At 40.0% G+C, this 11,798-nt stretch overlaps 1 protein-coding gene across 1 annotated transcript in view; it reads left to right on the top strand.

Moving 5' to 3' along the window:
* Positions 1–578: 578 nt before the first annotated feature.
* Positions 579–11,798, top strand: part of SCTR (secretin receptor) — a 52,233-nt gene continuing 41,013 nt past the window's right edge. The window contains exons 1-3 of the mRNA XM_089520185.1: positions 579–623; positions 5,294–5,423; positions 9,820–9,930. Of these exons, the coding sequence (XP_089376311.1) occupies positions 579–623; positions 5,294–5,423; positions 9,820–9,930 (286 nt within the window). The remainder of the gene's footprint in view (positions 624–5,293; positions 5,424–9,819; positions 9,931–11,798) is intronic.

Here is an 11,798-nt window from a genome sequence, read left to right as displayed (position 1 = left end):
CTTATTCTTCAGTAGAAGCTAGAGTATCTTCAGGTTTGAACTCACTTGTATACTCTAGGGATGCATGCAGTGAACAAGACTTTAGTAGATTAGCTTTGGTCAGGTTGCATCACACTGCAACAATTTTGTTTTCCAACTGGAAATGAGTCCTGTGTGTTCACTCTCCTCTTTCCCAGTTCCAGAACAATGACCATCTGCCTTTTGACAGGTTTATCTTTGTTTTCATGAAACAGATGTTTCTTGTGAGAACTTTGTTTTGCTCTCTTATCTGTGGGAACGTAGAGGATTGATCGATAACAATGAATAATGGAAGAGAGAGTTGATAATATCTGGAAAGTGAACTATAAAGGTGCCTGCAGCTTTGGTGAAATCAAGCATCCTGTGGCAGAGAGGCACTGGAAGACCTGCTAGTACTCAGCAGCAAATGTAACAGCACAATGCAGAGAGCTAAGAAGTCCAAGAGCGAGAAAGTGAATGAAAAGCCCTGAGCGAATTTGCTGAAGAATATCCAAGAGCTCATTCAAGTGACTTTGAATTCTGTATCTGAGAGATATGAAAGAAACAAACAGCTACTGACCATGTGGACCATCCTAATGATTATCCTTGCATCTTCAGCACTAAGTGTAAGTAAAGGAAAAGGTTTATACTGTGTATTGTGACAAAGAAACAAGTAAATGTACTGTCAGAGTAGATTACTCACTGAAATGGAGAGAGAAAGAAATACATGAGAAACATGTTGATAAGCTAATGATGTAATTCTATATATGTCTGCTTAGAAGTCCTACAGAGTTCAATATGATTTACTGTATCCCTAGGGAACTGTGCTTAATATTTTAATAAAAGACTTCACTCCTAAAATTGCATTGCTATGTGGAAAGAAGCTCTATTGAACACAGTACAACTTCCAGGTAAACATGCACAGGATTGTGTTAGGAAAATTGGAGTTTCACTCCCTGATTTTTGGATTGGATTGCTTAAAATCTGGGAATCTGTCATGGGAAATATGTGCACAAACATAGGTAGTTTTGATATGCAAAGGGATTTTGTACCACCTTTGAGACTAACTGGGAGAAGTTTATAGCATAAGCTTTCATAGACTGAGTCTACTTCGTAAGCTTTTGTTACAGACAACATAACGGGTTGGTGTCACCTGGTGCATTAACTCTTAGTTTCACCCCTGCATTGTTCTCCTCTTGCACCACACAACACAAAATCCTTCGTCATATTTTTTGCACTAATGTTACTCTCAGTTACTTGTAATTCCCATGTATGTAATGGTAATATTTGTGACATAACGAACACAATTAAATTTATACTTTTAAATTACAACATCATTAACACAACTTAGGTGTGTTTACATATACATAGTTTTATGTGCTTAAAGTAAAAATTTGGTAAAATGCGATGTTATTAAATATATATATATTTAAAAAAATATTTTTTCTCCGTTCTCCTCCCACTGAGCCTCACCCCACTTACACCATCTATTCAGCATTTTAATGGGACTCAGGTGAATGCCAGAGCCCATTTCTGCCAAAAGGCAGATGTTTGAGGAGCAGTGGTGTCACCCCCTCTTAAGATGTTACCTGGTGGGGTCTGTACTCCCCACATCCTCTGTAATGATGCCACTGGCTATAGACTCCTTTCTCTTAGTTAGTCTACAGGATGCTATAATATCCCTTCCATACCCATCCAGACTAATGCAGCTATATGACTTTGAATTGTACCATCATAGGTAGCTATAGTTTAGGAGAGCATGAATCATCCCTAGAAACACTTTCTCCTCCAGAAGTTTCTACTGTGCTCATCTGCAAATAAATTGGGTAGACTACCAGGTTCAGTGTGGTCCTAATATGATTCATATGTGCCATAAGAACCAAAATATTTAAATATGGTGTCAGAGATGATCTCATCTGCCAATTTCTCAGGTCCATAAAATCCAGCATTTATGAGGGCTGTTTGCTCTATCATAAAGCATATTGAGCCATAGGCCAGTCAAAAATAAATATTTGCTTATGATTAATATATTTATCATTGGTTATAACAGATAGGCTCATTTCACTGTTAAACAGAGTGCTTATTGATATCTTTTCTAAACTTTATTTATGGCTTGCTTCCATGATACATATTATTACTGATTATTATTAATTTGAACCAAAAATGACTATATCTTAGAGAAAAACCGAACATGCAAAAGAGCTTTAAACATTTAGTCAGTGTAGTGTAGTGATCTGTATGTTGGACATGACCCTTCAGAGCTGGTTTCCAATTCACACATGGCCATAGAAACCCACTGGGTAGCCTTGAGCAAGTCACATTCTTAGCCTCAGATGAAGGCAAAGGCAACCCCCCTCTGAACAAATCTTGCCAAGAAAACATTTGAATGGAGTCACCATAAATCAGAAATGACTTGAAGGGAAACAATGACAATACTTTGCAAATAAAATTAAATTTAAAAAGCCCTGCTATTCCATTTCTAGAGTTAAGAAGAGATGAAGAATTCAAAGTAACAAGTCCCTGTTTGATTTCTAATCAGTCTCTTATATTCCTTTAACCTATTAATCAGTTAAGCAAAATAAGGCAGGAAAATAGTTATTATTTTCACCATTCAATTACTTTTAGTTTTCATTCACACTGAAACCTCTTGTTACGGTAATGTCTGATATAAGTTACCTCTATAATTACTTTTGACTTTTTGATCTAACAGTTCCACCTGTTTGTCTTATACATGGTATGAAAAAGAACTTATGATGTGACATTGAGATTCTAAGACAAGAATGTTCTTTCCGATCCTGTCCACAGTTCCCTCTTTCTTTAAAATGGTGTTCCTTGAAATTTTCAGTGGGGAAATGAGCATAGAGTGAGCATGGCTTAGCCACTGGATTATATGTAATAAGTGAACAATTAGTCTCATCTTCTCTTGTGTTGTGTGTTCCTCCTGAGGCAAGCAGAGAATCACAGAGTTGGAAGGGACCACAAAGGCCATGTAGTACTGCTATGCAGGAATACATAATTGCAACACTCCTGAAAGATTCTCATCCAAACTCTGCTTTAAGATCACCAAAGAAGAAATGTCCATCACCACCTAAGGTTGTCTATTCCACTGTTAAACAGCACCTACCATTAGAAAGTTCTTCCTAATGTCTTGGTGGAATCTCGTTTCATCCATCTATGATTCTGACAATAAATGATTCAGTATGCTTCATATACTGTACATTGTCTTGGTGACCCTTGCAATATCCTGGTAAAATGGACTAGTATCACTCACATATAGATAAGGAGAAGGAGTTCCATGATAGTGGCTGGTTGCTTACAAGAACTGATGCCAGAGGCAAGATTAGAAGCTGGCATATGTTGAGAACTTGAGCTATGTCTCTTGGCACTATACTTGTCCTCTTTGCTAGCAGACATCTAGAGGTGGGGAACCATGGTCCTTCCAAGGGTTTTGACCTCAGGTTCTAGGCTGCTTGACTAAAGGCAAGGGATATTATGGTTAAAAACATCTGTATACTTCCCCTGAGTTTTGGCCTGGAGTGGGAAACCTGTGTTGGACTACACCTTCCTAGGTAATCCCTGACCATTGGCCATGATGTCTGGGGCTCATGGGAATTGGAGTCCAAAACACCTGGCGGTCCACATGTTTCCTCCCACTGCCTTTAAGTGTTCGAGCTCAGCTGAGTAAGGAACCCACCCACTGGAAAACGACTTTTATATTATAGTTTTGTTAGGATAGTAAAAACTGCCTTTTGCAAGACTTATGTTCCTTCTAGACCAGTGCTGTCAATTCTGACTGATAGTGGCTCTCTAGGGTTTCAAACTGAGGTTTTTCATCCCAGTCTTGTCTCTTTACAAGGCTTCCTGTCCAGCAGTGCCAGTCTCATGGGAATATTTTGCTCCTCTTTAGTCCAGCAGAGCTGGTTTGTTGTTGTTGTTAACTGCCCTCAAGTCGGCCCCAACTCATGACACCCCTATGGATGAGAAATCTCCAAGCCCCCCTGTCCTCTGCTGCTCTTGTGTCTTGCAGATTCATGCTTGTTACTTCCTTAATTGAATCTAGCCATCTGGTGTGCAGTCTTCCTCTCTTTCTACTGCCCTCAACCTTTCTGAGCATTATTATCTTTCTGACTGAGTCATGCCTTCTTATTATGTCACCAAAGTATGGGAGAGAAATGGTTTGATCTGTTCCAGGACCCTTTTGCATTTCCACAGTATCCTCAACACTCTTCACCACATCTCAAATGAGTTCCTTTTTTCCCCCTTACCTGCTTTTTTCACTGTCCAGCTGTCACATTCCTGTATGGTGATGAGGAATACTATGGCTTGGACAATTGACTTAGGTGCTCAGCTGTTTGTCTTTGTTCTTTAGGATCTTTTCTAATTGTACAAATATATTTTGCTGTTGATGGTGGTACCTGTTCTGTCTCAACAGCTGCTAACTGCTTCCAGTAGAACAGAGTTTCATGCTCTTGCCTTTTTCAGACATCTTGCTTGACCTATGTTTATGAACATCACCTAGTATTTAGAATATCTTAAATAACATCTGGAAACATTATGGCCTGTTTACATTTTCTGATATGTTTACATCTAGCAAGGTGAGGTGAGCACTCTCCCTCTTTTCTTCTTGAGATGTTGTTTGGAAATAAAGCAGAACTAGTGGACTTGTTGTAAGTCATGGTTTGGCTTGAGCAGCTCTGGTTTCTCTTCCCATGTTGGGAAGAATGTGATGTTGGCCTTCCTAAAGATACACAGGTGCTTGTGAGGGGACTAAGAAGGCAAGCTCTCTAGGATTTCTTTACCACAGATAGTTCTCCATACTTATATTCCTATGGCTGTAGACAGATGTGAAGTCTTTCTTGCACTTCCTAACATCCAGAAGTAGATCCACACTATGCAATTATAATGCTTTGATACTACTTTAACTGCCGTGTCTTTGTGCCATGGAATCCTAGGACTTGATGGTTTTCTTCTTGGCAAGTTTCTTCAGAGGAGGTTTGCCATTGCCTTCCTTTGAGGCTGAGAACATGTGACTTGCCCAAGGTCACCACGCCGGTTTCATGGTGAGCTGGGAACTGAACCCTGGTCTCCAGAGTCATACTTCAACATTCAAACCATTATCTCTCCAAAATAATCAGTGCTTAATATTTTTCTTTCTAAATGTGAGATGTTTTGAAACTGACAACTATTTGCATGTCTCCTCCATATTAACCAGATGCTGCTCAGGAAATTTTTATGCAACTGTTGTATTTTGTAGGTAGCTTTCAACTAATAAAAGCGCACTTACTTTCTAAATTAGCAGACCAGAGCCTTTATTTCATCATGTGAAATCAAGAAAATCATGAGGATGGAAGAAGAGCTGTGCACTTTAGCCCTCTCCGAAGAAGAAGCAAACAGGACTGTGGACAATGAATTGTTGGGCAGTTCAGGTAAAACACTGGATTGATGGAAAAAATATGCTCTCAGTTTCTTATAGGAAGATAAGATATTTTGGTTTGTCATAAGCATAAAGCTCTGATCCCATTTGTACAGTGTTTATAAGCATTTGTTTAGGTCAATGCAATCTGACTGTTTGCATTGTGGAGGACTGCTTATTTGAAAATAGTAGAGAGTGGAAGATCATCAGTGGCTTACCTTGGCTCTCCCAACAGCAACACCATTAGCAGTGGCACTTGGTGGCTTCCATGCCAGTGGGGCAGTAAATCTGCTCCAGATTTCTCCACAAAATTCAAAGGAATTCCCCAAGTGGCTAAGCCTATTTTGGATACAAGTTTCAGCACCATATATAGCTCTTTTGAAGACCCTGCATCTACACTGCAAAATTAATGCAGTTTGGCACGGCTTTAAGTGCTATGGCTCAGTGCTATGGAATTCTGGGATTTGCAGTTTTGTAAGATATTTGGCTTTCTCTGTCAGAGAGCTCTGATGCCATATCAAACTACAAATTCCAGGATTACATACAATGGAGCCATGACAGTTAAACAGTGTCAAAATGCATTAATTCTTCAGTGTGGCAGCAGCCTAAAACTTGTAGTGGATTCTCCATACAGCTGACATGGAGGCTGACATGGAGTATTACTGGTAGATCTTATGGGGAGCCTAACTGAGAGAATAATAAGTGGAAGTGGGAGGATGCAGAAGGAAAAGACTGGTGCTGTTTCCTGTGGCACTGGCTGTCACAGACATGCTGGTTGCTTCAGCTCTAGTGTTCTTTAGATTTGTTTAAAATAGATTCTACTATTCTGAGATTTAGCTTTTTCCTCTGGATGCAATTAAAACGTTAGTTCCACCCAGCCTTTATAATGTTATAATGCATGCCCCATAAACAAGATCTTTGTTTAAGCCTTTACTGCAAAGATCACTTGCAACATTAAAACTTTCCTCCTTCCAAATTTATTGATTTCTGTTCAGTACAGTTGTGCTATACGTGATGAATTGTGCTTCACTTGTCTCCTCTGAGCAGTCTGTTTCAGTTTGTAAGAGGGGCGTAATTCATATCTTTTATTTTTTAACCAAATAGAAGGAAAGGAAAGAAAGAATGAATGAATGAATGAATGGAAAGGAGAAAATTGAAATGTTGAAGTGCCTTTCCAGATGTTGGACTGCAAGTTTCACAATCCTTTCCTACTGACTGTGTAATTTAGGCCTAATGTGAATTGTAGGCCAAAAACATCTGGAGGGTCACAGCTGCCAATTTCTTCCCTGCCATATGGGAAACAGAAGCTGACTAATTAAGGGGCCACTAACCAGCAGTTCATCATTAATTCCGCAGGTGGACTGATCATAAAGCAGTAAAAATGTGTGAAACTTGGACAGAAGACATTCTGAAGCCCTTACAAGCCTCAATTGCCGGCCTATACCTGACAGGCTGGTGCTGCAGTTTGGTGTATGTAGAGGGCACAGAAACACATACACAAACACATAGAGCAATCTCAGTTGAAGTTTTGAAAGCACAGAAAATATTGGAAAGTAATTATTTGGCAGTGACACCCCAGAGACTTCATAAAAAGTGAAGGAAGAAAGGGATGCTGATTCCAAAGAAGAGGGTTCATATGGAAATAGTAATTACGTCTCCTGTCACCTTAGTTGCACTAAACCTCTGACACCCCCACATCTTGAGGGAAGGTAATTGCATCAGGTTGAAAGTTCCCCAGATGACTAGCACCCATTTCTGCTGAGAGAGGCTGTATGTGCAAGTTTGTGTAGCAGGGAAGGAGAAACAATATGCTCTTCAAAAATAAATGGTGGGAACAATCCGTTTTCCAAGGTCTCCAAGTCCTTTTTCTTCACAATCACTTAACCTGCTAAACTGCTGAAACCTTCCACAGATAGCTGCTAGTGGAGAAACCCCATTCTGGTGTCTTTCCAAAGATGTGTCTGTTCTGGAACTGTGCACTGTTTTCAACCTTATTATGAATCTTCTTGCTTTTGTGCTTCTTCAATAATATTTGAAAAAAGGAGGCACATGCATTCCCATCCCTCACCCCTGGGAACACTGTGGGAGCAGAATAATGTACCTGAGACCTAGAATGATTTATGTCCCCTTTTATGATATCTATAGATGACCAGGTGAGCAATTGTGGGCTTGTATGTTGTGGGGGGCTGGGCGGGCAGGGAGAGGGGGAAGGGGTTGCCTTCTGGGAGAGAGCGCTGAGAACAATGCCCAATTGAAGATTAAGGTTAATTTACTTCTTCCTGGTTTTGATTAATGACGTTTTATTGGTATCAGTAAATAAAACAGTGGCTTTTCCTTCCCTATTAATCAGAGTGAAGTCCAGATTATATCCATCCAATGGGCAGCCATTGGATCTGTGGGAAGTTTGGACATGAATGGCCCTGTGTCTTTCCTCCCTGTTTCCCACTTTGCTTAATGTTGTTGCTGTCAGGGGCACACTGTTACAAATGCCAATTCCAAGTGAGTGGGTGTCCAATCCATAGGATGCAATAGAAAACAACTGTACAAAGTTGCCTTTCTTGTGTTTTTCCCAGCCCACTCACCAGAATTTCTTCAACAAAGGTTTCTGGAGATGCAATAGGATTAGTTACTGGGGAGACTGGTATACTGCCACTTCCAGTGCTATGTAGACTGTACATGATGCAGACCTCTAAGTGATTTAGTTCAAAGCATGTACATTATAAGCTACTGGGCAAATAAAAGGAGACCTTTCTACTTTCCCACCATTAATTTAAAAAAAACCACACCATTGCTAATATTGTACATGTCTAAAAGTGTTCACTTTTTAAAACCACCCTTTGTTATGAAAATGAAGGGGTTACAGAGAACCCACAGATTTTTCCAGAACACATTCCTGATCATATGTATCTGCCATAATAATCATTTATAGAAAATATGGAAAGGGCAAGAACTAGAAATATACTTAAAATAAATAGAAAAGTAGATAAAGGCTATTAGGATTGCCTCATCACCATGTACAGATGTGAGAGCTGGACAGTAAAGAAAGCCAATAGAAAGAAAATCAACTCATTTGAGATGTGGTGCTGGAGAAGACTGCTGAGGATATTATGGACAGCCAAGAAGACAAACAAATGGATTCTAGAATAGATTAAGCCCAAACTGTCCCTGGAAGCCAGGTTGACTAAAGTGACGTTGTACTTTGGTCATAATGTGAGAAGGCATGAGTTACTGGAAAAGACAATGATGCTAGGTAGAGGGCAGTAGAAAGAGAAGGAGACTACATATCAAATGGTTGGATTCAATCAGAGAGGCCACAAGCATGAAACTGCAGGACCTGAGCAAAGCAGTGGAGGACAGGCAATCTTGGAGATGTTCTGGCAGGAGTGAATCCAATTTTTCCTAAGATGTGGCTTGTACAGTTCAGCAAAGTACTTTTAAAGTTTGCCCCACCCTTTCTACTGACTGATTCTAAGTCCATTTGGAACAACAGGTCTGCTCCAGATTTAGATGTGGTGGCTGGGTGGGTAGGTGGGTGGGAGTGTTTGTGTGCCTTGACATTGCCTGTTGACTTTATGGGAACCTTGTGGATTTCATGGGGTTTTCCTAGGGAACGAATACTCAGAAGTATGCCTTTCAGATCTTTGAAAACAACTTTCATTTCTCCCTTTAAATTGTCCTTCACAGTGCGCATGCACGCACACAAACAGACACACACGTACACGCATACTTTTCTTGAGATAAATGTACATTTCTCTTTTTCAGTATTTCAGTGTCTCTGTACTGGAGTGAGAATCATGCAGTTCTCCAGATGTTGTTGGAATACAGCTCCCATCAGATCTAGCCCACACACCCAGTGGTGAGGAATGCTGGGAGTTAAAGTCCAAAATCATTTGGAGGGTTGTGCCATTCCCATTCTTTTTATCTGTTGTTTTTAATGCTTCATTGGGATAAAACCCATTGAACTCATGTATAGAATTATACTCTGTTACATTTCTTAACTTCTCCTAACATATGATGTTTTCTACATTTGCAATCACCTTCCCCAGCCCTCAGTTTTTTGTCACACTGCTTAGCAATTCCTTGTGAGATGGGAAATAAAAATGGGTTAGATCTGCCCAAAGTGTCTGGCTGCTTTTACCTTTTTAAAAACACCCCCTTGCCCTTAATAGTGCGAGTTTCTTTTGAAGTGCATTGTTGGATGTCACAACAGAATTAACCTCTCAACAGAAACCTTGATAGCGGTCTCCAAAGTGATTGGCTATGTATCTGGTGGGGGATGATGGGAAGTGTAGTCCCAATTTATTTGGAGGGCAGCTAGTTCAGGAAGCAAAGATGGATCTCCTTAGGTTTCTTCAGGTTAAAGCCATCAACTTCCAACTGTATTTATTGTTGTTGTTTTTTCATCTTAGGCAGGTGCCTTGGAATGTGGGATAATATAACATGCTGGCTGTCTTCTTCGGTTGGCCAGACTGTTAGCGTGCCTTGCCCCCAAGCCTTCCAAATCATAACTGGACAAACAGGTAAAACTAAAAAATAGTGTGTAGTGTGTTCCAGGGACACTCTGAAAGGCCAAGGTACACTGTATTTACTCGTACAATGTTGAAAGACTAAAACAGGGATGGAGAATATCTGGCATTCCAGATGCTATAGGGCTGTAGCTTCCATCATTCCTCACCTTAGCAGTGCTTACTGGAGCCATTTTACAGGACAAACTCACAAGCACAGACTCTAAGAAGAATTCTAGGAATTGGGTCCAGAAAGAGTGATGTGTTCTCCTTGTTGAATGAAGCAAAGGACATTCGGATGGCCAATTCTACTGTAGTCCTTAATTCCTACTTTTGTGACCAACTCTGAAAAATACTGCAAAACTGATCATCTGCTTTCTGCTCTGCTTCTTTGCTCTTCAATTGATGTTGCAATAAGAAAAAGTAGAAAGTCAGTCCAGGAATCAAAAGCCCTGCTATACAGTGCTACCTCGGGTTACGAAATTAATTCGTTCCGTGGCGCCGTTCGTAACCCGATACATTTCGCAACCCGAAAAGGCTTTCCGTTAGCGCTGGAAAGCCGCTAGCCGCGCTTCGCATTTAAATTTCGCGCCGAAATGAATTTCGTAACCCGAAAAATCTTTCGTTACCCGGAACAGTTTTTTCCAATCTAACTTTTTCGTACCCCGGAAATTTCGTAACGCGATCAATTCGTATCCCGGGGTACCACTGTATCTCTCTGCCTGGGGAAACAGCTTGACTTTATGAGATGTTCAGTAACCACAATATAAAAGGGACACAGCATTTCTGAATTTAAAGAAAACAATGGTTGTTAGTCGTGATGGCAATGTGGTACCTCCAGGTTGAGATGCCATTGTTGGGGAGCAACAGTGGGAGAGGACAAGTGATTTCATTGTAAGAGGTACAGCATTTCAGAGCCACCTAAATGGTCATTGTACTGAGCACAATGGTAGAGATCAGAGCCTCCTGGCCACTGGTCATGCTGATTGGGTGATTCTGCCAGTTATAATCCAAATAACAACAACAACATAAAAATGAACAGTAACAAATTAAATGTATGCAGTTTGGAAGGGTGTGTGCTCCATATTTTATTCCACTGTGCTTCTGAAATAGCAACTTTAAGGTCTGATTCCCACAAAATCCTTGGTCCTTCCTCTCTTCCATGTGTTTCTTCAATTATGTTATCTTTTAAATTACATACCAGACCTTTAACAATTGAAGGAGAAATGCATGTGAATTCAAACCTAGTCAATGTCTCTAGGGCACACAAATGTCTCTCTATATAATTAATAAAGAATTGAATTGGTACTTTTGCAACCATCCCACTTAAATGTCAGAAAGCTTTATTTAGATTCGCTTTAATGATGAGGGTTTATACATTAAAAAGAGGTCTTTAATCAAATATAATCCTTTCTTTTTCCATTGTCTATATTGTTTGCATTTTTCTCCATTTTTAAAGTTAGTGTGTAATAGGAAAGGACACACTGATGACATAGCAATGGGAGTGGGATAGAAATAAATATAAAAAATAAATAATATTGAACCGATCTTTTAAAATGACAGATTAAGTCAGTTTCAAAGACTTTATAGAATTCACTTGGGAAACCATCCCTTCCAGGAGCCAAGGCAGCCCACATTGTCTACAGAACTCTTTTCTAGCACCACATTACAATAGGCTGATTTTTCCCCTGTCAGATTTCTTCACTGTTCATCTTTCACATCCATACATAGAAACTGGTAACACTGTAGCATGGATGATCCTGATCTTGGTGTTCAATTGTCTATCTTTACACTTGAGGATGTGCTATAATTTTTTCACACCTGCCTTTTAAAGTCTTAGGGCTGAAACAAATGGCCCTGAAGCGGCAGCTTCATGCCGCCCC

The sequence above is a fragment of the Sceloporus occidentalis genome, unplaced genomic scaffold, assembly GCF_023333645.1.
Source record: "Sceloporus occidentalis isolate IW3139 unplaced genomic scaffold, rSceOcc1.0.p SCAF_4, whole genome shotgun sequence".
In the NCBI taxonomy this organism is placed as follows: domain Eukaryota; kingdom Metazoa; phylum Chordata; class Lepidosauria; order Squamata; family Phrynosomatidae; genus Sceloporus; species Sceloporus occidentalis.
The sequence above is the reverse complement of the archived record's forward strand: the minus strand, read 5'-3'. Positions and strand labels throughout refer to the sequence as shown.